This window comes from Aulonocara sp. 'chitande type north' Nkhata Bay, linkage group LG11, assembly GCF_057382095.1.
Source record: "Aulonocara sp. 'chitande type north' Nkhata Bay isolate Kocher_YH1m ecotype deep benthic linkage group LG11, A_spYH_male_GT1.1, whole genome shotgun sequence".
In the NCBI taxonomy this organism is placed as follows: Eukaryota; Metazoa; Chordata; class Actinopteri; order Cichliformes; family Cichlidae; genus Aulonocara; species Aulonocara sp. 'chitande type north' Nkhata Bay.
In genome coordinates, this window is record NC_141354.1 from 24,489,549 (window position 1) to 24,515,619 (window position 26,071).

General features: G+C 38.1%; 5 protein-coding genes across 8 annotated transcripts; 3 read left to right on the forward strand and 2 right to left on the reverse strand.

Annotated features, from left to right (window-relative positions):
• The first annotated feature begins 1,565 nt into the window (after positions 1–1,565).
• tlr21 (toll-like receptor 21) lies at positions 1,566–4,904 on the forward strand. Its single transcript, XM_086311287.1, has one exon. The coding sequence runs from the start codon at positions 1,687–1,689 to the stop codon at positions 4,612–4,614; it is 2,928 nt and encodes a 975-aa protein (XP_086167413.1). The 5' UTR covers positions 1,566–1,686; the 3' UTR covers positions 4,615–4,904.
• prr19 (proline rich 19) lies at positions 4,861–10,826 on the reverse strand. 3 transcript variants are annotated; one of them, XM_086311289.1, is made up of 4 exons: positions 10,681–10,826; positions 7,652–8,974; positions 5,880–5,956; positions 4,861–5,777 (listed from the first exon to the last, which is right to left on the reverse strand). In XM_086311289.1, the coding sequence occupies exons 2-4, from the start codon at positions 8,802–8,804 to the stop codon at positions 5,154–5,156; spliced, it is 1,854 nt and encodes a 617-aa protein (XP_086167415.1). In that variant the 5' UTR covers positions 8,805–8,974; positions 10,681–10,826; the 3' UTR covers positions 4,861–5,153. The 3 variants fall into 3 exon arrangements, with proteins under 3 accessions (XP_086167415.1, XP_086167417.1, XP_086167416.1); XM_086311291.1 differs by lacking the exon at positions 10,681–10,826 and adding an exon at positions 10,294–10,469; XM_086311290.1 differs by lacking the exon at positions 10,681–10,826 and adding an exon at positions 9,990–10,272.
• Positions 10,341–15,972, forward strand: pafah1b3 (platelet-activating factor acetylhydrolase, isoform Ib, gamma subunit). 2 transcript variants are annotated; one of them, XM_086311294.1, is made up of 6 exons: positions 10,341–10,385; positions 11,329–11,419; positions 12,142–12,231; positions 12,367–12,483; positions 12,648–12,770; positions 14,102–15,972. In XM_086311294.1, exons 2-6 carry the CDS (start codon positions 11,339–11,341, stop codon positions 14,360–14,362), a joined length of 672 nt encoding a protein of 223 aa, XP_086167420.1. In that variant the 5' UTR covers positions 10,341–10,385; positions 11,329–11,338; the 3' UTR covers positions 14,363–15,972. The 2 variants fall into 2 exon arrangements, with proteins under 2 accessions (XP_086167420.1, XP_086167418.1); XM_086311292.1 differs by lacking the exon at positions 10,341–10,385 and adding an exon at positions 10,995–11,051.
• A 108-nt stretch (positions 15,973–16,080) lies between these two features.
• Positions 16,081–17,920, forward strand: LOC147319028 (uncharacterized). The gene is made up of 5 exons (XM_086311295.1): positions 16,081–16,865; positions 16,959–17,009; positions 17,151–17,228; positions 17,358–17,411; positions 17,629–17,920. The coding sequence occupies exons 1-5, from the start codon at positions 16,661–16,663 to the stop codon at positions 17,715–17,717; spliced, it is 477 nt and encodes a 158-aa protein (XP_086167421.1). The 5' UTR covers positions 16,081–16,660; the 3' UTR covers positions 17,718–17,920.
• A 1,343-nt stretch (positions 17,921–19,263) lies between these two features.
• Positions 19,264–26,071, reverse strand: ceacam1 (CEA cell adhesion molecule 1). Its single transcript, XM_086311288.1, is given in 13 exon segments — positions 19,264–19,432; positions 19,434–19,513; positions 19,681–19,932; positions 21,248–21,523; positions 21,972–22,256; positions 22,390–22,641; positions 22,756–23,031; positions 23,150–23,401; positions 23,529–23,801; positions 24,021–24,284; positions 24,389–24,670; positions 25,351–25,647; positions 25,864–26,071. Coding segments are annotated over 13 exon segments (2,868 nt in total). The 5' UTR covers positions 25,916–26,071; the 3' UTR covers positions 19,264–19,405.

Consider the following 26,071-nt stretch of genomic DNA (forward strand, 5'->3'; position numbering starts at 1 on the left):
TAAATAGTTGAACACAGCTGTAAAGGATTATGAAAGAAGAAGAATACGTTGGAGACATCTTCCCCTTTCTGACTGACTGTTTTATTTTTGGCTGACCATGTACTTCAGAGCTGTCTAAAGGCACAGGGTGAGGCGAAAAGCATTAATCTGAGTAAGTACAAATTAGGGTACCTTATAACTTTAAACTATCAGGACATGTTTTCAGTTTTCCTGGGGAAGTTTGAGGAATGACATCAATATTATAAAGTTAAGCTCATAAAGGGTGAATCTTAAAAGTGGCACGTATTATATAAAAAACTCTCTGAAAACTATTTCGCAACTCTTTCTATACATTTTATTTTTATAGACAGCTTCCTCTTTCTGACTCAATGTTTTTGCAGCCACCAAAAACAAAGCTGTCTGAGAAGGCAGGATAAACAGCATTAATTTAAGTAAGTACAAATTAGATTAACTTCACACATCATGACATTTTCAGTTTTCTTGGGATCGTCTAAGGATAGGAAATAAACGTTATCTTATTTGCAAAATCATAAGAATTTATGTTTGTAAAGGGTGAAAATTAAACATTATACATAGGAAAGAACCAAATTATTTCTCAACTCTTTCTATGCATTTCTTTTATCGTTCTAAAATTATTGATATCGTGATTTTTGCCATATATTGTATTCCTGTAGTATTCAATTAGGAATTCGTTGCTTTTCAACATTGTGCATTGTGTGGACCGCAATGACGTGTGAGAAACCCTAAAGAGGAGGAGAAGGGCAAACATTCATTTATATTGAAAGTGGATGTGAAAACATAAGAAAAGAGGAACAAAGTTTTTCTCATCGTATAAATTTCTTCGGGGACACGCTCCTCACACCTCAGGATTAGAAGATTCTTTTATGCTGAGACTATTCCTAGAGACTCGCAACTGCTTCTAATAAGAAACGGTAACAGCAACAAGAAAAGGTAAGAATCTGAGCTTGGGTTAGTAAAGTAATTATAAAAATATTTAGTCTAAATTTAAATGTCAGTTGAAGGCAGCAGGCTCCAATAACCATGATGAGTGTCCTGTATACTGTTTCTACAATATTTTTAAAATGATTAAAAATCTATCAGATATACAATGCTAGTTTGTCAATTTACGTCTTTATAATGTTTAAATGTACTTGTACTTGGGGCGATCGTGGCTCAAGAGTTGGTAGTTTGTCTTCGAATTGTAAGGTTGCCGGTTTGAGCTCGGACAGTCAGCTCAAACCGGTCGTTGTGTCCTTGGGCAACTTCATCTACCGCCTACTGGCGATGGCCAGAGGGGTTGATGGTGCGATATGGCAGCCTCGCTTCTGTCAGTGTGCCCCAGGGCAGCTGTGGCTACAACTGTAGCTTACCTCCACCAGTGTGTAAATGAATAGTGGAATTGTAAAGCGCTTTTGAGGGTCTTAAAAAGCACATTATTATTATTGTCAGATTTTAAGAGACAGCTGAAAACATCAATGATATACCTAAAGCGAGAATTTGCAATCTGATATTAGAATTTTTTTCTGATTTGAAAGTATTCTCTTTTCAGATCCCTGCATTCACCTGATGAAGAAACACAGAGGCCTTTAGACGTTTTCAACTTAATATTTAAACAAACGAAACGAAAAAAAAGGAGCCGACAGAAGTTATTTAAAGGACTATTTCTTTGCACTGCAAGAAGACAAAATGGGAAACCATCAGCTGCTGTCAGTTACAGTTGTTCTTGCAGCTGTTCAACTCACCAGTAGTTACAGTTTCAGGAACTGCATTGCAGAAGCAGATTCTGATGGGAAAACTTTCAACTGCATGCATCGGAATGCAATGCATATTTCTGATATTGTCAGTGACCTGCCACCATCTGCCATCAATCTCACCATTTTAAGAACTCCTCTGACGGACCTTCCTAACAACAGCTTTAGTAACCTAGTAGACCTTCAGCACCTCAGAATTGATAATAATTCCTTGACAACCATCCGTCAGTTAGCTTTCCAAGGCTTGTATCAACTGAAGAATCTAAACATGTCATTAAACAAAATATCAGCGCTCAACCCTTCTCTGTTTAAGGACCTGCAGAATCTCACCTCCCTCTTTTTGGCCAACAATGCATTGGAGCGGCTGCCCGAGGATATTTTTTCATCTGTTCTCAAGCTACACACTTTAATCCTGAGACAAAACTTTCTGTCAGATTTCTCAGGCATTGCTAAGTCTGTGGCACATCTGACAAATCTGACGACACTGGATCTTTGCTTTAACAATTTGACCTCCCTCAGACACTCAAATGTGTCACTGCCCCAGTCCCTCACTGTTTTGTATGTTTGCCATAATAATCTATTAACGCTGGGATGTAAGCCTTCATTTCTCAGCTTTATCAACATTTTAGATTTGTCATACAATTCTCAGCTGCCTACAAAAGCCTTTGATCAAATTGATTTGAGCACTATAAATTATTTGCATTTGCGTTCAACAAATGTAACAATAGTGGAGTTTTTAAACATTAGCAACATCAATCCAAGTCATGTTGATTTCTCTGGTACAGGACTGAACAATGACAGCATGCTCAAAGAATTATGCATACTGTTGAAAAAAAGGCTGAAAGAGAAAAATCTTAAAAATATGAACCTGGGTAATAATGCAATTAGGCAACTTACAAATAACACACTGTCCTATTGTCCTAATATCACAGGGGCTTTGGATCTATCCCGCAACAACCTAAAGAGTGCATATTGCCTTGAGTTTCTTAGAAGACATGTATACATAGAAGACTTCAAAGCAGAGCACAACCATCTCAGCTCCCTAATATACTGTAAAAAAATGTTTCAATTTAAAAAAATGGAAAATCTGAGTTATCGTTACAATCGCATCTTAAAAGTTGACTCTCATGCTTTTTATCATACACCAAATATCAGGACGCTACAACTTAACATAAACAGTATTGCATTTCTCCATATACACGCTCTCAAGGGACTAAAAAAGCTCGAGACACTTCGTTTAGACAATAACCTCTTAACTGATTTGTTCAGTGTCACATTTGAAGATCTGGTCAGTTTGCAAATTCTTAACATTCGCAACAACCGCATTTCTGTCATTTTCAATAGGACTTTTTTCAACCTGACATTTTTAAATACACTGGATCTTGGAGGTAATAAGATTACCCATTTTCAGCGATCGGGTCTTGATGGACTAAAAAGCCTGTCCAAGCTCTATCTAGATGGAAACCAGCTAAAACAAATTGACCCTTTCTTATATCGTGCATTTCAAGACACCCTCACTGTGCTAGATTTACAGAGTAATCAGATTTGCTTCATAACAGAAACTCATGAGTCACCATTCATGAATCTCAGCAGACTGACTGATCTGAAATTAGATCGGCAGCGACCTAACGGACTCACCGTTTTACCACGCACTTTACTACGTGGCCTCTACTCACTGAAATCTTTGTATCTCACCAACAATAACATATACCATCTTGCTCCTGATACCTTTGATGACCTAACAGACTTAAGTTTCCTCACACTGGATAACTGCTGTGTTGGGGTGAAAAAATTAGAACCAGGGGTCTTTAAAAATTTAAGAAATTTGACCAGATTGGCTGCAGAAAATATGGGCATTCAGAACTTCTCTAAAGAGGTTTTTGGGAATCTTACACAGTTACGTTTACTGCAGCTCAACCGCAATGCCATGCAGACTCTTTCTGTAGACGCATTAATGAGTCTACCTATGCTTCGTTACCTTGACATACGAGATAATCCTGTAAGCTGCACCTGCAACAACGGGCCTTTGCAAAATTATACAAAGAATAACACAGATGTTCAGGTGGTGTACCTGTACAACCTGTCATGCCAACACAATCCAAAACTCAAATTTTACAATTTTGACACTAAAGTTTGTCGCGGAGATATAGGAATGTACCTGTTTTTTAGCACATCAGCTGCAATCTTCTTGTTTACAATCATTCCCTTATTCTATGTTAAACTCTACTGGAAAATGAAGTACAGCTACTATGTGTTTCGGGCCTGGTTTAGTGAGCAGTGGAGCAGATTCCATGAGGAGGAGGAGAATTGTAAATATGATGCATTTATTTCCTATAACTCATCTGATGAACAATGGGTCATGGACCAATTGTTACCCAACTTGGAGGGAGGCGGATCATCTTTTAAGCTTTGCCTGCACCACAGGGACTTTGAGTTGGGCCGTGATATTGTGGACAATATTGTTTCTGCTGTATACAGCAGCCGGAAAACCATTTGTGTGGTGAGCAGGAATTTTCTGCAAAGTGAGTGGTGTTCTCTGGAAATCCAGCTTGCCAGTTACAGACTCTTTGATGAGCACAGAGATGTTCTCCTGCTCGTTTTTCTGGAGCCAATCTCTGAGAGGCAGCTGTCTTCGTATCATCGCATGAGGAAAGTTATGTTAAAAAAAACTTACCTGCAGTGGCCTGGTTCAGACTGTACTAACCCAACACAGGCGCAGGAACTGTTCTGGAATCAGCTGCGTAGAGGAATAAAAACAGGGACCAGACTAGAGACAGAAGAATATTCTGCAACTCGTGAGAGCAAAGAAGCTGAAGACTTTACGGATGAGAGATCTGATGAAAACTTTTACTTGCAACCTTAGAAAGAAAATAAGAATGTGTGATTTGTGGTTTTACTCAATTAACCTTTCAGTCTAAATGTGTTTATCTGTGATGAAGTTATGTTGTAAATATGCAATATAATGTGTAATAAATGTAAGAGCAGCTTTTGTTAATTTTATGTTTTGCAGTGTTTATGTATTTCTAAAAATGTCTTTTAAATTACTGTTTTGCATTTAAAGGGATGCGCAACTTTCACAAACAAATAATATTCCATTATGACATGTGTTTTTAATTGTACAGAAGTCCAAAATAAACATAAATGCTTAAAAAGGTTGAAAATGATGCATAATCAAAGGCTACTTAACTCAGCAAAAACAGGACAATAGAAAAAGACAGGTTACTCTTCAGAGGATAGCTATTGCATCTATGCTTAATGCTATGGTTATATTAATATGGGAACATAACATGTTTATCACTCACTAAACAAAAACCTTGGAGTGCATAAATTAAGGGAGAATTGTACTTTAATCAGTCATAGAAATATTGATCCACATGCTTGTATGGAGAGCTTTACCACACATTAGTACAGTCTCATAGGAGGGAAGGACCACGGCTCAGGGCTAAGGAAAGCAGAAAGGGAAGGTGAAGGGTCTCTCTCAAGAATGAATGACGGAGGGTAGTGCATAATATCAGTGTGCTGGGACTTCAGAGAACAAGCTGAAGCGTGACTGAACTGGTTTGAAGGTTGGAAATGGCTGCTCTGATGGTGAACTGGGGCAGCAAAAGAGGGAACACAAGAGTACATATCAGTTCCAAATGGGTCTTCCTGCTGGGCAAAGTGCATTGGCTCTCCTGCGTATGTATCTGGCAGCTGCGATTGGTAAGGAAAAGAGGGCTGGGAGTTGCTGTCAGAGTACTGTAGGCTCTGATTTCCAAGTAAGCTGGATTGGTCCATGAAGCCATTTTCAAAAGAACCAAATGTAGCTGAATTTTTGCTCTTTGACCAGTTTAAACCATCTTGCCAGTTCTCAGGTACAGAAGCCCCTTCTCTCTGGCATAAAGTGGTAGAAGGAGCAAACAAAATGCTTTCTGGAGCTTCACAGGTCTGAAGGTTCATGAACAATGGAGGAGAGAGACTTGGTCTGAGGATATCATCCAAAACACTGTCAGCCATATCCGCAGGGCTCGCCAGCCACTCAGTAACCTTGACAATTAACATAAGGAATCATTATTTATTATCAGAGAATCTTATATTATAGAAATCTGAAAATAACTTAAGAGTGACAATGTAAACTGAGGGCCTCACCTGTTTTTGACTGCAGTGTTGCTGCAGACTGGTCTTCCAGCTGGAATGGCTATTTGCTGGCATATTAAAAGAGATATCTAAAAATAAGGAAACAAAACTGAAAAAATGTAGGTATGTCATGCCTACTTCTGTTTTTTTTTAAATAACCACATAAAATGATGTAAAACCAAATTGATGGTTTGTGTCTTTTCTGTATTCTTTACACAAATTAATCTCCTGACATAAAACAAACACAAAACACTTTTTAGGATAGGTCAAAAAATCCAAACCTATCTTCACACAATGGATGCCTATTAAAAAAAAAAAGTATTTTTAAAAAAAAAAAATCTTCCTCATCATGCAATACATGGAGTTAAGATCAATGTTTTCTCTTTTTAAAAAAAAACAAAACAAAACAAAAAAACAGCAGAAATGTTGGTTTAAAGATATTTAACAGTAAATAAACCTTTAAAACTATTTTAGCACAGAAGGCATTATTCAGTCATTCTTTAAGGGGAAAAAGGTTTTTTTCAGTGTTTCACTTCTCTTCCGTAACTGTTTTTGCACGTGTTTGACAGAAGGAAGAGGTGGCGCAAAGACAGACAAGTATAAGAGAGGACAGTGGTGAGTTAATGACAACTGATTGAAGTGCAAGAAATGTTAATTATTCTAAAACCATAGATAGACAGATGCAGATTTACACTAAACATCTGTAAGTCTGATAGTAGAGAAGCTGGTCCTAGCTGGAGTACCAATAACTCTCTGCCAAAGTTAAATCTGAACCAAATACACAAGGTCTACAAGGCAGAGGGGGAGTAACAATTACTGCAACGGTAAATTCTATAGTACATGACAGCACAAAGACACGGGAAGAAAAAGTGACAACAGGTAAACGTGATGTAGGTGGAGGTCATGGTCAGTCTCTAAGGGAAACACTTTGTGCAGAATTCGCAATTAGTGTATTTAAGTTGTGTTTGTATTGTGTGCATAAGAACAAAATAATGTGTGTGAGCTTACAGGATGCAGCATGCACTATTACTAGTTCAATTTAATCTGAATGACTAAATGGTTAAAATACACCAACATAAAAAGACAGTGTAAATATTCAAGCTATCAAACAAAAGTAAATGTAAGAACTTAAATATTTCTTACCAATCAGCTTGGCAATATATTACTAACAATCACTTTTATACTAAGTACTTATAAGTAACAATGAATGCAAAGATAGTCCATAAACACTTTTAAAATAACGAATTTTGAGCATATAATCTGTATCACAATGTAATAACATCTATCAAACAGATGTTTGATCAGCTGGAAGTTACACAGTTGAAATTATTACCATGTCAACCAGCATGGCTGTGGTCAAACAGAGATCATTAGACATAATCAGTTAAAAACTTGCACCAGAATATCTCCCCTATGATAGTGATAGATAAAGTATAACAAGTAGTTGTTACTTTAAAAAAACGAAACGTTGAGCTTGAACAAATCTGCGCTTTCCTTTATATTATGGGGGACATGTATTTTAAGCTCTAGACCAAAATACTAAATTTTGCTCTACAAGGGCCTGATATCCACTTACGATGACATTATAGTGCCACAGTTCAATTGAAATTTTAAACGAATATCCTCATATGTGCGTCTCATTTTTGCCAGAAACAAAAATCAGGTAAAGAAAATCTGGCAATTCTTTGTTTTTACACTCATCAGGTCCCAATGAGCCCAAATATCAAAAAGAAATAAAAATGCATGCCATGGAAGAGTTCAAGTCTCAAGAGGTTAATGCTCACCTGCGGCAAAGAGATTCTCTTCATTTTTCCTGGTTGGCTCTTGATCATGATCTTGGTCTTTCTTTGTGGGATGCACAGCAAAGCTACGATGTTGCTGAAGTCTAAGGAGGTTCTCTTGAAGCCACGGTCCATGTGTTTCCCTCAGAGAGTTTAACAGGACCTCCCTGCTCTCTGACAGCAGGTTTCTCCTACTGATCGACGGAAGCTTCAAACGTTGACACAAACGTGCTGCTACTGCACTGACAAACTTCGTTACATACTCTGGATCTTGTGTTCTGTCCTGTATCTCACAGCTGTTAGTAGTGGCTGAACTGGAGAGTTTAAGTGGGCTTGAGGTGAGACCATGAGTTTGTATCTGCTGAACAGGGGGCTCCTGGTTCTTTGGGGTTTGCACAAGAGTAGAAATCACACGTTTCTTTACATTTGTGTTGAAAGACTTAATATTGTCTCTGTCAACAACCGGAGTCAGCAGTGATTCTCTGCTGTTTTCAGACATGACACATGCCCACTTGGTTTCTGTTGTTAGCACATCGAGGAAGCTGTGTTTAGACCAGTGGCTGCTTTGAAAACTTTCACATGAAAGAGGGAGTTGTTGTTGTGGTTTCTCTTCTGTTGTGACATCTGACTGCTTTGACTCAAACTGGATGTTGTTCTTTTCCTTCTCTTGGCAGTCAGTGTGGGCTTTTGAAGCAGGGTCTGTATTTTTTCTGAATGGCACACAGCTCCCAACATCTGTATCAGCTCCCAACAAAGCATCAGTGGACAGTGAAGCAGAATTGTGCAATGCTGAAGATGAATGTGAAATTACAGTGTTCTTTTCTTTTCTTTGTTCCTCCAGTTTTGGCTGTTCACTTAGCAAGCGTTCAAAATCAATAGACTTCACCTCATGGTTAAACAGGCCATGGTGTCCTGTCAGGCGGCCGTCTGTGATGATACTGGGCTCCTGCACAGAGCGCACAACACTTGGAAATGGTGGATTTCTCCTCGAAGAACAATGGCAACTAGCACAACAGCAGTTATGCAAATGTGCCATGTCTATGTTGCTTTGGCAATGACGGTAGTGATGATGATGGTGATTTGACTTGATCTTTGAAATCTCTTTCCAGCCACCTCTTATTTGACTCCTCTCCTTGCGGGTCTTCAGTCGTTTCATTTTTTTCTCCTCATTTGCCTTACTGTAGTGGGTTGAATATCTGGGAAGAGCACTGAATCTTTTTGCAAAGCAACACTTTTTATCTGTTGTTTTTGTTTCTTGTTGAAAATTGTTGACTTTTCCTTCTTATAGAGGTCCTGCCACACACATGGCTCATGCTGCATTCTATTCTGTAGAAAAATAACCACAGTTAGTAAAGCAGGCTTGATAATACAGGATGTGGTTGTACCTCATTGAGGTCGACTCTAGTATTAAAATTAAGAGCAACTTACCAATGATTCAGTGAAACTGACTAAATATAAATTTGAATGTGGGCTTTGACTTGAACATGTAGACCACACATAATACAACTTTCTAAGCACTTCATAAAAATAATAAGAAAGCATGTAACATACTTGCCATAGTTTAGCAGAGATAGATAAAGTATGAAAAATGTCTCCTTTACCTTAACATTATTTGTGCAATTAAACCCTGAAGTGAGGATCATTTCATGTACAGTACAAATTGTAAGGAAATTAATTTGCATGACATTTAAAATCATATTAAACTACAGACACAAAATCATTCCAATATATAATGTATTATTTGACCTGTTCCACAATCACAAGAGTTTCACCATATATGTGCAGCTGTACACACTAAAAACTAGGTTTCGAGAAAAACATTTCACATAAATGGGCGAAAAAGAGACACTGAGCAGATGGGCCAACTGCAGTCAGACTTTGAGCACTTTAAGTACCCCTTCAGATATTTTTGCAGTTTTATAGCTGTGGTTACATTTCTCTGTGCATGCATGGTTGTAATTATTTATAACGTTTGTAATTGTATAGATACTGAATAGTAAGGTGAGTTGAGCTGACTACACCCATCAAAGTTGCCTGTCAAGTTCATATGGTCTGCTGTTAACCCTGTGTAAAAAAATAATAATAATAAAAATAAAAACATTAAAAAAATATAATAATAAAAATATGTGCAGTATTGAGATGACTGTAAGTCAAAAGTACTGCTTATAATATATGTGAATGTACTTATTTCTACTCTGAATGTCTGGGGGGGAAAAGCCCCGGACAATATCCTGTATGCACACAAAAAAGTTAGAACTTATACTTCTGTTTGCCCTGTTGGGCATTCCTACAGTCTGTCATCTGCCTCCATCTCACCCCATCCCACTTCTGTAACACCAACCTGCTACTTTCATTACATCCATAAACCTCCTCTGCAATCATCCTCTTTTTCCTTCTGCCTGGCAGCTTTATCTTTAACATGCTTTGCCCGTTGTGTCCACTATCCATCCTCACCATATGTCCAAGCCATTTCAACTTTGCTTCAATGTCCCTCCTAGTCACTCGCAACTAAAAATTTAGAATCTTCAGCGCCACCTCCCGTCTTTTTGTCAGTGCCACCGTCTCCAAACCATACATCATCGCAAGTCTTACTAACATCTTAACTTTCCTTTTGCATTCTTCTATGCTTATGTCGCCAATCACACCTGACACTAGTGCCCACTCACTCCACCTCGTCCACAACCTCTTCACCACTTCCTGTGTGGACTGTTCGTTGCTTTGGATGGTTGACCCCCAGGTATTTTGAACACAAATCAGCTCGAACTAATACTGAAACTTAATGAAAACTTAACTAAAACGAGCAAACTAACTGAATTATGTCAGCAAACTAACTTGGAGATTAGCAAGCACCTACTATCCCCAGGTGTAATTTAAGTTAAGGTGACACGCGGTGCATGAAGTCCAAGCTGTAGCTGCTTAGAAGCGAAAAGTATTTCCAACTTTAGCAAACTGTAAATCAGTTAAAACCGTAAATACATGAGAAAAAAATTAATGAAAAGGAAAAATAGTTAATAAACATAGTGTCTACTTACCAAAGTCGTTAACAACCGCTTAATTTTATCGCACACCGAATGTGTCGTTGCACGGCAACACGCAGCCGTTGCGTTTTTTACACGCAGTGATAACGCCCAAGAAAGCCCACGAGTTGGACGAAACTACCCTCACAAAACGAGGGGTTACACAGTATCAACTCTGCTCCATTTCTCTACTTATGTAATCCTTTATTATTTACATTCTCATATCATATTTTGCACACTACAATTTTATATGTTCAAACGTCGGAAAATTAAAATATCTAAAACCATACATGTTGCTGACTACTCATGATAATGGTACGCTCTGCTGTGCTGAACCTCACTTCCGGAAAGTGATTCGGGGGGACAACAGTGTTTTTGATTTAGTGGTATGCTATGATAAGTTATACCTCTTAATGCAGTCATTATGTTAATCTCTACCCTTTTCCATTCTGCAGAGCACAGGCCTATTTAATTTCACAATTTCTCTTATCTTTGTTCAACTACATCTCTTATGTGTTCCAGCATGTTGAGCTAGCTATTGTAGCTAACTTTGTTAGCTTCCACAGATCTCTCAAGCGAACAGAGCTATGGGCTATTTATGAATTGGTTTGTATACATTGCTGAAAGTGTGAAGAACTCAATGCGACTGTTTTCCCAACACAGGTAAAGCAGAATGAGTGCAGGAGAACCAAACCCAGCCGCCACACCCACTCCCTGTGAAGACACGCAGGGAGATGGACGATGGATGTCTATGGTGTGTGACTTTTATATTATTTATAGGTTTTATAAAGTACGGTGTTATATTATTCCGTTTGCATCGTTGCTGATGTTTAGTTCTGCAATCAGTGAAGATAAAGGGAAGCTTCATAGTTGAAAAGAGCCAGCTACTAACATATTGTAGTACATATTGTTGCAATAATGGCCTTCATAAATTATTTAAACCTGTCTAATAAATGAAAATGCAATGGCTTGTGAGGGGTGTGCAGTTTTGCAATTGATTGTGAAAGAAAGGAGAAAAGTCTTGGCAAATTAGTATTTTTTCAGACACATGGGGATATGCATAGATATTTCATTAATTGATTAAAAAAACCCATTAGAAAATGTTTTCTCTATCCACATAACAGCGCATTCTAAATACATTTTTGTACCTGGACTTGCCATGTAAAAATGAAATTGCTGGTGTTACATTCAATACTGCACTGTGATGATATCAAAGTGCTTCTAGAAAGTAGACTCGCCACTCGTTAGCCTTTTGGCGTTGCCATCGGGCATTCATTTGGGTAGTTATTTTAAAGGATGTCTCTAAATGAACACAAATGTCAGTAGTCACCAGAAAATCAAAAGAAACATACCATGCTGATTCTTAAAAAAAACACAAGGTTTTAAAAAGTTTGTCTTGCAATATGTGCGGATGTTGTGCAATGGTTGGTACTGTAGTAAAAATATATATACATCTTTTACATTTTCTTTTTGTAGCACAATCGGTTTGTGTCCGACAGCAAAGACAAAGAACCTGATGTCCTGTTTGTTGGAGACTCTCTTGTTCAGCTCATGCACGAGTTTGGGGTAAAACAAAGATTGCATTGATATGTGTGCCTCTGCCCATTATGTAACTGATTTACGTTTTCTCATAAATGTTTTCAAAGTGTGAAAACTTGTTGTGGAACATGTGAATGCAATATTATTGTGGTTTGTCTGCAGATATGGCGTCAGTTGTTCTCACCTCTCCATTGCCTTAATTTTGGGGTGGGTGGTGATGCAACACAACATGTGCTGTGGCGACTGAGCAACGGTGAACTGGATAACATCAGCCCAAAGGTTCAAAACAGTGCCAGAAATAGATAACATGATCATGCTTGTTTATTCACACAAAAGACTGATTGTGCTCAACTCTGTGTTAAAATCCCACTTCCAGGTACATTGGGTCAAAATATCAGCGACATGTGTTCAGTCATGTATTGCTTTGTCTTTTGTTGTTGCAGGTCGTAGTGCTGTGGGTAGGAACTAACAATCACGGTCACACTCCTGAACAGATCTGTGGAGGCATCTTGGCTATTATCCAAGTTATCAAGAACAAGCTTCCCAATGCCCACACGCTTGTACTTGTACGTGTTTTTCCTAAAGCATTCCTTGTATCAGGTGTTAATCTGCTCACCCGCATGTTTTTTGAAAATGACTAATGAAGTTAATTCAACCATCAAAGTACAGTGCGATGTCACCCCTTTTAGCAGCATCTTAGCTATCTGAAATTAGGTGAAGTGTAAAGTTATGGATGCTTCTTCATAGGCTGGAACTTTGATTATCTGTGAGCCATTTCATGTAGTATATTCAAGGATTTTAAATATACACTGCAGACATTGCTCATAAGAATAAGGGCTTGGAAGTATTTTGTTCTGAGGCCCATTTGGAAAAACAGTGCAGCACACACTCTACAGACATGCTCTTCAACGAGTCTGCAGAGAATAGCAGCTTGATGGGAGCTGTGTAGAAGCTGCAATCTCTGCTGATGCTGTTGCAACTAAAGTTAGAGACTGAAACTGAAATATTTTAGGTACTTAGAATAAAACGAGACTTTTGAAAATTTAATGCTAACTGGAACAACCTTTTTTGGTGAACCTTGGAAACTAATATCAAATGAAAATACAGAGGAACTCTCTTCAGCTTGAGTCTTTGCCAATTTTGTAGAATCTATCAATGCAAGTTGTCTGATGAGCCTGTGGTGAATATGTTTATTGAGACTGGGATGAGTTACGTGTATTTAGGACATGTTATATGTATTCTAATAACTATTCCAAAATTCTTGAATTTTTTATCTTGCTATAATGATCTCTTTAACGGGGTTGGCCAGTCTGAACAAAACTAACATCAGATCACTAACATCTATGGGTTTTTTTTAAAAAGACTTAATAGTTTTCGTTTGTTTCATGTGCTATCTTCAATGTATGTCACCTATATGTAAGTTAATGGTTTAAGAAAATTGGATCCGCAGTAGAATTTTGTTCAAGTCACCACTAAATACAGAAAGAAGAATTAGAAAAAGTGCTGCAAACCTGGTTAACTCTGGTAATTAAAAAAAGACTGAGATTTTCAGACAATAAAAACTAAACTGAAACGGCAACGGCTTAGAAAATCTGCTTGAAAATCAACTGATGCTATATTGTATTGTATGTAAATGGATATCTTAGATTGTTTGGATCAGAAGGTTTTGTGCTATATGATATGTAGTTAAAAGTAAACCAGAGGAGTCTCTGCCTGGTCAGGTGAATGTTAGGGGGCCAAAAAGCTGTACTTGTTTCAGACAGGTCTGAAGTTTAACTGTATTAATTTACTGTATATGTACTAGGGGCAGAAACTTAATTGGAAATTCAGCTAACACGCATATGAAATAAGGAATATGAAACATTTAAAAATAAGTATGCTAATGTTTGTTTTCCAGAGTTTACTGCCCAGAGGAAAAATGCCAAACCCTCTACGGGAGAGAAATGCCAAGGTGAACGAGCTAGTAAAGGACACCTTAACATCCCTTCCCCGTGCCTCCTTCTTCAATGTAGACCCCGGCTTTGTTCACTCCAATGGTAGCATCTCCCACCAGGACATGTACGACTACCTTCACCTGACCCCGAAAGGATATCAAGCTGTATGTGAACCTTTGCATGCCCATCTCAAGGCCCTGCTAGGTGAACCTACTGACAACTGAGCATCTAGGTCACAAAAGTACACTACCACAGTGGTCCTTGTCCCTGTTTCAAGAAACCATTGCACTTATATTATTAAGATGTGTAATGATGGATAGAATCAGTTATTGAGGGCTAAGAGCTGCATAAACTATTTGTGGAAGACCTCTTCAAGGCCTTGGTTGGTGACCACTGTTAAAGACAATGTGACCATACGGTTTTTGTTTATATGAATTGACAAATCCCTACTTCCATTCCCAATATTGCACCTGTTCCATTAGCTTCTCTGACACAAAGAATCAATACAATTGGACAATTTTGTTTGTCATCCAGGGACCCTCTGGTTTAAGAGAATAATAATGAGCTAATTATACTGTCCATTATCACCCTCATGATTGGCACCGCTCACTAAAAGTGATGTCATATCCACCGGTGCAAGTTTTTGTGTCATTTTAGCCGGTCGCACACCTCTCAATTTTTTTTACCTGTGTGTGGGTGGCATTGGCACCATGGCCGGTAATTCCCAAATTATACAGAGGGAGATGCTGCAACAGCTTGACAAAAAGACTTCTTAAAAACTCAGCTTCTGGTTTGAGCTTCTTCTACTCTTAAAGAGGGCTGATGTGGAGGTTTTATCTCAGTGATGACAGTTTGTTTTAGAAAATGCTGTAGCGGGTAACTGAGCCCTAAGCACCAGTATTAATGGTGACTGCTGTGGTGATATCACTGTTTGCAAATGACACGACTAATGCGCTGACCATAAAGCACCCTTTAACGATACGTGAAGAGATGGCTGTTAGAGCACACATCAGTCCAGATGTTCAGTGGTCATGAATAAATTTCAAAAGTAGGCAGCAGCTTTATATTCTAAGGAAGACATTCTGTAGGTCAAACCGCTGAATGCAGCACCTTGTTAAAGGCTTGCTGTGCTGCAGATCTTATCCCTTTGGCTATAGCTCATGAATCCTTCACACACAAAAACAGGTTGCACTTTCTTGAACTTTAGGAACAGGAGCTTGTTGGAAAAGGATGCAGGATATATCAGGTTTAAGCCAAAATATGCCTGTATACAAGATAGAACAACTGCCCTTCTTAGAAGATCCTTGTAAATCATCTCGATTTCACTGTTCTTCAGGTTACCTTTATTTGGCAATAGCTTTATTGCGATGTCTGATGTGTTTGGTTTCTTTTTTTTTTTTTTTTTTTGTACCTGTTCATTTGAAGGACCAAAGTGTTTTGGGGTTTTTTGTTTTTTGTTTTTTTTTTTTGCTTGTCTGCACTTGCAAACAATTGACCGTTACAGTTTACTTGCTTTTCAGCATATCATGTTATCTCATTAATGCCCTTGTATCTTTTCCTTTATCCATAACAGCAACAGAGTATTCATATGAGAGACTGTTTTGTTGCAAGGATAGATGTGTTTGAGTAGGTCGAGAAGCTGTGGTGATATATCTAGATGTCTGTGAATTGAGATAAGTCTTTTGTAATGGCTCCTTCAAATATTTAAAGGCTTTACTTCACACTAACCTGCTTCTGGGCCTCTTGTGTGACGACTGTGCTACATTACATGAACAATTGGATGGCCAACTGTGTAAGTGATGAAAGATATGCATTAAATATCAAAACAAGATTGGATCTGTGTGTTGAGTACCACTGATGCAGAGCTACATGTTTAGGCCTTGGGTTCATCAAGAGTACATATAGATTGTTAGATGTGTAAAAGAGATTTATTACCTTTGCTTGACTGGTTTTGTTCCTGTCTCACGCATATTTTGTGAGCAGAGGCACGTTTCAGAAACTTGAGGAAGGTGAACAAGTCTAACTTTGTCCATACCACCCATTTGTGAGTTTTACCACGAATCTGATCCTTTCTCCAACTGTCATCACACATGAAACAAAAGCAGAGCACTTACAGCTCTTCTTGACATTAGCAAACACGATTTAATATTGACAGTGATGTATCAGTTGCAGTCATGCTGACAGAAGTGATAACCGCCAGCCAGTTTTTTAACGAGAGTAACAGATATATCCTGAAGACAGAATTTGATCCCAATTTTTATCAAATTAGTGAAAGGCAGCAAAAAGATAAAATCCATATAAAAGATTATTGATGTATTAGGTTCCCATCAGGAAAGTTTAACTAGAGGCTATCAAATGGGCACATCTGACATTCAAGTGCTCTTTTACCGCATCTCAGTAACCCTGTGAATCTCTCTAAAAGCAAAAAGCCATTACTCAAAACCACTATCTGTTGGCAAGTGTACATCATTCTGTCAGTCACTGCCACATATCGTAAAATTGTTTTTTCAGCCAGTTGATTAATGTGCTGCAGCCATGATTTCATCACCATCATCCTTTATAAAGAGCCGGAACACCAACCCCATCATTTCTTCTCTGGGACTGAAGTCAGTGCACAAGCAGGATTTCTTTCCCCGAGTTCACTGAATTGCCTTTTCTCCAACATGGGACCCAGGGTGCTTTTGCCGCTGGCTCTTGGGCTGGTAATATTAACTGATTGCATCCAAGGTATAGTATGATACTTCGTAAAAATCTTTTTGTATCCTGTGCACCCTATTCTGAAGTCTCCTTCTCTATTATTTTCCTTTTCATTTGTTAAAGGTGTTCATGAGACAAAGAAACGGAGCCTGGTTGTCAGCGCATTCACTGACGGTATGTGAGATTATTTTCTAAACACATTTCGACAAGACCAGCTCCTTAATGATAGTTACAGGTTTGTATCTAAATACTTACTTTATTAAAATTGTTATTATAAATCTTTTAAAGTTATTTCTACAATAAACTGTGCTACAGGATCTGCTGTTGAAGAACTACTTACAACTGCACGTCCAGTCATCCAAAGACAGGACAAAAGACCTTGCACCTGTAAAGGTGACATGAGAATTTTACCAAAGAATGTATAGATATTTACATGTATCGCTTTTATGTAAGTACATCCTCTCTCTTAGAAAAATACAGTATTTCTAACCCATTCTTCTTCTTTTATTATATGTCACTCAGGGAAGGAAATGGGTGTGATGAACAAAGCCTGCCACTGCTTGAATACTGGAAAGTGTAAGTTGCCTATAACTTCTAAGATTTTTGGAATAGGGAAGGAATAAAATGATGAGAAAAATCAGTGATAAAATCAATTATTGTATTCTCTTTATTATCATGGCTTTGAAGAGTGATTACAGATAGAAGTTACACATTTTTTTTCATTTCATTTTTTCATTAATTTTCTTTTTTGTGTCCAATTGCTTTATCTTTCTGGATTCATTCAAACCACAAGGGAAAAAACACTGCAAGAAGGAAAAGTTCAAGAACATGAAGATATGCCAAAGGATTAATAAATCCTTCAACCCCTCCGTGCCCATATGAGCAATATAAAGAAGCCCTCTATTCTTACACATGCATGCTTTTGTAAGACTCATTGCCAATCATATTTTCTATGCATACACATGATACTTTTTACAAATGCAGTGTAAAAGAAACTTTATCACTGGAATTTGAACTCACTATAACTTTCTGAATGGGACCATTATTATTTTAAATATCCCACTTAATAAAATCTCCAAAAAATATATTATGTTGTCTTTTTTTATTCATTTTTTAAAAAAGTAATCAATCAATCAAATAAGGTGAATCAAGGTATAATAAAACATCTACGTATATATATTATTAACATGGTTAAATGCTCACAGTGATTATAATTTGTAAGGAGTACACTTTCCCTGCTTTCCTTTTATGAAACTATTCACTGAACTAGCTCCAGGGGAGTGATTACAATGACAGTATTAAAACTAGCGAAACTACATTTTACTGTTAATAGATATAATATTGAACATAAAAAATAGGCATTGCACTAATTAAATAATGTGTATGTCTAACATTAGGATTATGGACTGCGCTATGTTTTCTTAATCATTGTGCAGGAAGATTGTTGTCAAAAAACAGGGAGCGAGAAAGAAGCCTTTCATTCTCAGAAGACTTAAGAGTGTGGAGAACTCAGTTGAACAACACAGGCGCAGAAAAGGCAAACAGAACCATCATCATCAGGCTGCCTTGGTATGGGAAGTGGATGGCAGGGGCGTGAGCTGGGGGTGGAAAATATGACAAGCAAAGAGACACGTTTGAGGTTAGGACTGAAAAAGAAAAACGCTTAAAGCATATTTGCAAATTTATAGCACTGCCTGTGGCCAATTTTAAAAGATGGGTGCGATCATCATAGTTTCTTTAAATGCTCCACACTACAAAGACGTCGTTTGGCATTAACGTCTCAAAATCTTTTGTACATTTCACCTCTATTTTTCTACGGAAGCGTAGAGCTGCCACCCAGGCAAAAGAAAAATAGAAGTATGTCACGTTATAACGTGACATACTTCTATTTTTCTTTTGCCTGGGTGGCAGCTCTACGCTTCCGTAATTTTCTTATGAGGTCATAGGTTATAGTAAAATACCCGTTGCTCAACAACACTAAAGAACTTGTTAAAGAAAAATGAGTAGAGATAAGATGTGTGGTTTATTCACCTGTGACGGTAAGATTTTGGTACATTGTGATATCAGTCACGGGGTTCCATGCCTTGCATATGTAATTCCCAAAATTCTGGCTGGTTGCAGGGAATACAATAGTAGATGTGTTCTGTAGAGGTGTTGACAGATTGTTGAAGAACCAGGAGAAGTCACACGCTGGTCGAGAATCAGCCTGGCATATCAGGGACACGTGCATGAACATACTTGCACGGGAAATGGTCAGTCTGACTGGGCCATCTGGAAAAAGAAAGATTTCGTTTGAATAATGTACTGCAAAATTATGAATAGTGTTTCCTTGGCACACAATTCAAAAGAATATTGGGCAGATTACTCAGAACTAGTTCTCAATAAACACTCACAGTTCACCAACAGTCTGTACTGGGGGCTCACATGATCACCAGCCTTATTGGTAGCAACACACTGATATGTCCCTTCACTGTCCAGTGTCACTGGGGTGAAATGCAGCATGTTGTTTTCAGTATTATAGGACGCATATGAGTTATTAGAGGGATTAGTGTTAAGCTTCATGTTGTCTTTCATCCAGTAGATCGTGTCATAGGGCCCAATAACCTCACAGGTGAGAGTAAAGTTTTTAGTGTCGATTGGAATTGTCTTGTTTTTGATCATCACTGACTCTATGGCCTCTGTAGACACAAATTACAAGGTGTTAAACACAAAAGAGCATGACATCTTGACTGGAGTACATCCCCATGAAATATTTAGACTTTAAGAACACAATAAGAATTTGTATTTGATCAGTTTCAGAGCCACATGTGCAACAAATTTCCCAAAAATCTTAAAGTGTTCATACCAACAACTGTGAGCGTAGTGGAGTTTGTGCTGTTCTTTCCTGTCACATTATTAATGGCCATACATGTGTATTCTCCACTCATGTTGAAAGACAAGAGGCTAGTTGCATACACTGACGTGTTGGACACAATTGATCCATTGAACCACCAGCAGAATTGGCTGAGTGGCTCTGACATGGCAGAACAGCTGAAGACGGCTTGACGTCCTGTTTCAGCAAAAGCTGGCCCATAAATAATGGGCTTTTCTGGACCATCTGTAACAGCAAAAGAGGATAGGTGACTCTAACAGTAAGAATCTAGAGTGTTAACTTTTTTGTTAACTACAAAGTTCTTTAAATTGTGCCCATGTTGGACTCGTGCAAGTATCCTTCTTCAACTTGCGGTTAAAAATGTGGTGATGGATCAGCATGATGCAAAAGAGACTGACACACCTGTCCCTGATGAATGTTCTTACAGACGTTTTGAATATCTGTGCCGCTCCTGAGGAAATTTATTGTCTAAACTTTTGAGCAACAAGCAACACTGGAGTATTATAAGTAAGTATAATACTTAGTAAGTAAGTAATAAGTAAGTAATTTAGTAAGTAATAAGTATTATAAGGCAAAGATAACACTTTGAGTTAGTATGAGCTACCACCGAGCAATTTAACATTATGAAGCAATTTCATAGTCCTACCTTTAATGCAAAAGAGTAGCCCACCTGACTATATAGCATGCAAATTTGTCTTTTGAGCTGGGTAAAGTATTATCCAAATTTGGATAGGTTCTGGTCAGCTGTGCAGTTCATTGTATATTTATTGTGTTGACTCCTGTGTCTTAAGAGACATTGTAGTTGCAACACTAAAATACTCTTTGATAGTTTTATCATGAAATTGGTCACCTGTGTGTCAAGTCATCATGTTTTTCACAGCTGTGTGGGTACGGTTCAGCATGTAGTGTGATTGCTATCCACACCAGAGCATGTAACACCAGTGCTTTCTCAATGAAAGCTGACTTTGTAAAATTGCTGCATTAAGTAAATTACTAATCTATAATTAATGTGAAGCTAATACAAATTGAGGTGCACTTTTTGTAAAAGTGATCAATCAGGCAATCGTAGTTAGGCATATGAGAAGCAAGTCTGCACATTATGAACATTATGACCCTTTTTGTAGAATCCATGTTTTAGAATGGTAAATGGCCTGCATTTGTATAGCGCTTTACACTACATTCAGTCATTCACCCATTCAAACACTGGCAATGGCAAGCTACATTGTAGCCACAGCTGCCCTGGGGCGCACTGACAGAGGCGAGGCTGCCGGACACTGGCGCCACCGGGCCCTCTGACCACCGCCAGTAGGCAAACATGGGGTTAGTATCTTGCCCAAGGATATTTGGCATGCAGCCAGGAGGCAGCCTGGGATCGAACCACCGACCTTCTGATTAGTGGCTGATTAGTGGCTCTGCCACCTGAGCTACAGCCACCCCAACTGAAGAACCGAAATACAATGGATTTACCTAATTTAAGGTGATGCACCATTGACATTGAACCATTTAGTAGCATACATTCTATACATTCTAATATACTCACAATTGACAATGAGGTTATAAGCAGGGCTGGCCTTGTTTCCAAAAGCATTAATAGCCATACAGCAGTAGTTTCCATTATCATAGCGCTCCACCATACTGAGGTGGAGCGTCTTATTTTCCATGTAGAAAACAGTTCTGTTTTCATCATGCAGTATCTCCCCATTCTTCATCCAGTAAATGTATTCAGCAGGTCCAGTTACATTGCATGTTAAGTTATATGAATAACCTTCTATGGCCGGCATCATTGGTGCTTTTACTTCCACATTTTCTATTTGATCTGCAAACAAAACAAACAAAACAGTCAGCAGGTCCAGTTACATTGCATGTTAAATTATAGGCGTAACCTTCTTTGACAAAGGTCACTGGTGCATTTAGTTTTACATTTTGGATTGGATCTGCAAACAAAGCAAACCACATAACACTTAATTTCTCTATTTAGCTGCCATTCCTCTTTCTAAGAAGGAAAATAAATTAAATACACTTTTTGCATCAACCCAAAAACATGTTGGCTGTTTTGTTAAGTATTTAAATCCCCAAAATGTCTAAATACTGCTAAAAACATATCATGACTCTTCATTTGGATCTTTGTTACAGCAAACATTTTCTCAGGGATGTAGATATTAAAACAATTTGTGTCTAGCATTTGAAAATGAGTACAAAATTAAATAAAACTAGTTTTCAAAAAAATAGAAAAAACACATTTCATTGCTTTCTGTCATGCTCACAATTCACCAGTAGTCTGTACTGGGGGCTTTTTCGCTGGCCAGCCTTATTGGTAGCAACACACTGATATATCCCTTCATTGTACGTTGTCACTGGGATGAAGTTCAGCATGTTGTTTTCAATGTTATAGGAGATATGTGAGTCATTAGAGGGGTCCATGTTGAGCATCACGTTATCTTTCATCCAGTAGATTGTGTCATAGGGCCCAGTAACATCACAGGTGAGAGTAAAGTTCTTAGTGTTGTTTGGAATTGTCGTGCTTTTGATCATCACTGACTCTATGGCCTCTGTAGACACAGAACATGAGAGTTGAGAGGGTAAGATGTCTTTAGTGTTCTTTATTCTTGGAACACAATAGCAGCCAGAGTCATATGTTAAAAATGTTTCATCTAATTCCTCTGAATCCTAAAGTTTTCATACCAATCACGGTGAGTGGCGTGGAGTTTGTGCTGTTCTTTCCTGTCACATTATTAATGGCCATGCATTTGTACTCTCCGCTCATGCCTAAAGACAACACATCAGTTGTGTAGTCTGATGTATTGGCCACGATGGATCCATTGAACCACCAGCAGAACGTACTGGGAGGCACTGACTTGGCAGAACAGCTGAAGACAGCTTGATGTCCTGTTTCAGCAAAAGCTGGCCCATAAACAGAAGGTGTTTCTGGTCCATCTGTAACAGAAGAGGAGATAGATGAATATCTAAACAACTATAAATGTAAAACTTAAAAATTGTTCATTTAAACATGACACTAAACTGCATAAAATCTCTAAATATTATACTCACAGTTGACAAAGAGCATGTAAGGAGTGCTCTTGTTATATGAAACGGCATTAACAGCCATACACTCATAATTGGCATTATCATAGCGCTCCACCATTCTGATGTGAAGTGTTTTGTTATCATTGTAGAAAACTATTCTGCTGTTTTCATCCAGTGGCTCCCCATTCTTCATCCAGTAAATGTAATCAGCAGGTACATTTGGGTTGCATGTTAAATTATAGGAGTAACCTTCTTTGGCAGGCATCATTGGTGCTTCTACTATTATGTTTTGCAGCGGCTCTGCAAACAAAGCAAATCACAAAATAGCTCTTTAGTTCTCCCCCGAGGCACCTGTCTCCTTTTTATGAATGAAAAGTTATTTTGTGTACACCAAAAAAAATGGTCACGTAAGTCTTACCGATAACAGTAAGCATTATGTCGGCAGTGCTGTTTTTGCCACTGATGCTGTTGAAGGCCACACAGAGGTACTTTCCACTCATGCTGGTTGTCAGAGACGGTGTGACATACTCTAACTTGTTGGAGACCAGAACATTTTCGTGGTACCATTCATAGATGCTGGGAGGATTAGATGTTGCATTGCAGGTGAATGTGACGTAGTCTCCTGCCTTTGCCAAATTTGGTCCCATAACATTTGCTTTCTCTGGTCCATCTAAACACATAAAGAACACCACAAATTACTTTCACTGAAAAATGCTTATGTGACTACAGGCATTCAGATAATACAGAACTGACATCACAGTGATAATCGTTATGTTAATAATGATACAAATACTTACAGTAAACTGTGACTGTGAAGGGGTCGCTGGTTTGGTTGCTTACAGAATTAAAAGCCTCACACTGATAATCTCCACCATCTGAATGCTGGGTTGAACTAATAGTCAGTGTCCTGTTGCCCGTGCCAAACGTTGTTTTATTGTCAGCAGAAATAAGTTGATGATTTTTCCACCAATGAATGATGTCAACAGGTCCCGTCACTTGACAGCTCAAAGAGAATGTCTCACCAAATATTGCTGGTTTGGCAAGATTCACCACGACTGCTGTCACAGGATCTGTTGGAGTTTAGTAAGTAATTTAAATTCACTCAAATATTTGACCTGAAAAAATATGGCATGTTCAACTAGATAATTCCTCTGCACTGTACAAAGGAAAAGGCACAAATCACAACTCTTTCTTTTTGGTCTTGATGGTCTACCAGCTCAGCAGATCTGAGCAGCAAAGTAAAAAATAAAACAAAATAAATTTTTAAACAGATACCAAACCAAACTTACCCACAATCAGGATCGTTGCTGTTTGGCTGCTGAATCTGAACGTGACATTATTGTGAATTAGGCATGTGTAATTTCCTGACATGCTCTCGTTAACTTTCTCTAGTTCAAGCTTTGGTTCAATTTTGTTTAGGTACACTCCATTAACCATCCACTGGAACATTGCTGGAGGACTGGACACCGCTGAGCATGACAGTGTGATTTTAGATCCGCCTTTGTATATACTCATAAGGGGCATGACTGTCATCTCCGTGTTACTTGGGCCGTCTGGTGACAGAACAGGGCATAAATTGTTTTAGAGGTTATTGTTGGGACAGCAGATTGTTTTATAGATTGTATGCATGTATTGGTGTCTTTTGGTTAGAACTCACAGCTGATAGTCAGATTCACAGGGGCGCTGATGTCATTACTGACATTATTAGACACATTACACTTGTATAGTCCTTGATCATAGCGGGTCACATTCATGATAGTGAGAATGGTGTTTCCACTGCTGAGTTGAACTTTTTCATTGGCCGTGATCATTGAGCTCCCATTGAACCACTGATAAGACAGGGATGTACCTTTGGACACACTGCACATAAGTACTGCTGTGTCATTGAACTCCACCAGGTTGGTTGTGCTTGTCTGAACGGTCACATTTGAAACAGATTCTGCGGAGAATAAAACAGCAAGGCATTTGTCATGTTTTATTTAAGCAAATGTGTCCTCCACCAAATATATATGAAAATGTGACCCATATGTTGAAATAAAGTCAGGTTCAAGATAAAAACAAATAAAAACAAAACAGTCTTATACAAAATGGCCTCCTTGGGTGACAGTATTGGTCTGTTGATTTGTCAGTCAAATTCTTTGGTTCATCAAGGATATACTTTAATTTGCATTTACCTCTTAAAATTTTTGTTAAACAATGACTTGGTGTGATGTCGTGTTCTGAGTTGGTATTTACCCTGACTTTTATCAGTTTGATGTAAAACCTTTGTTGTAACAATTGTTGAAAATCAAGATCAACATATTTTTGATAGTGTTATTTAAATTTATAGTGTAATTGTTTTCCCTTTTTTTTCTAGATAGATATGTCTACAATGTGATAGTGTGAGTTGTTTTTCTCCTTAACATAATGGAACCAAGAGACTCTGACAATGCCTCTTTTCATAAATCATAACAAAGTTAATTAATTATAACAACAACAACAACAACAACAACAACAACAATAATAATAATAATAATAATGACAATGATACAGAAATCGTGCAAGAAGTATAATGTAGGAAGTGAAATCTTCTTGAAATCTGTGCTGGTGACTAAACAAGAAAAATGAGAGAGCGCTTACCTTCAACTGAAAGTGTTAACTGAGAAGAAATTTCATTGATTAGATCCTGTACTGCGTAGTTTCCAGAGTCTTGCAATTTTACTGAGTGTATGGTCAGTGATGAAGTACTTTGGTTAAAAGATACTCTGTCACGCCAAGTTTTGGAAATAGCAAAACCCCCATTTAGTATTATCACAATTTGGCGGGTGTTGAATAGCCATCCGCCTGAGCTGACAGTGTAATTGCTGCTAAGGGTAACATTGTTTCCCACTGCGACGGGGTTCTCAGAGGCATATAATGTCTGACTGCATGTCACATCTAGAAAGAGAAAGCAAGTAAAATATTCAGTCGCCACGTAGTTGTCATCCACACACTGGGACAGAAGTAGTTACAAAAGTACTGATATATGTCAAAGTAGTATATTTAAAGAATTTTAATTGATATTAGGATCTATAAATTGTCTAATTCTCTGACCCTGTAGTTATTGTAATAGGCAATAAAACTCATTGAACTTCACTTATCATTCAGTTTTACCTGTGAAAGTTACTGCAGCCAAGAATAGGATGAACACCACTGGAGACTCCATTAAGCTCCTTGGTATCCTTTCCCTAAACTTGAATCTGGCTTTGATGAATAAAATCCTGTGATATTCTCTGCTACCTGCCTTCAAATCAGCTAATATTTACTCTGTAACACTGCAGCTCTCTGTGTTCTTGATGCAAATGCCTTCCCCTGCCTTCAC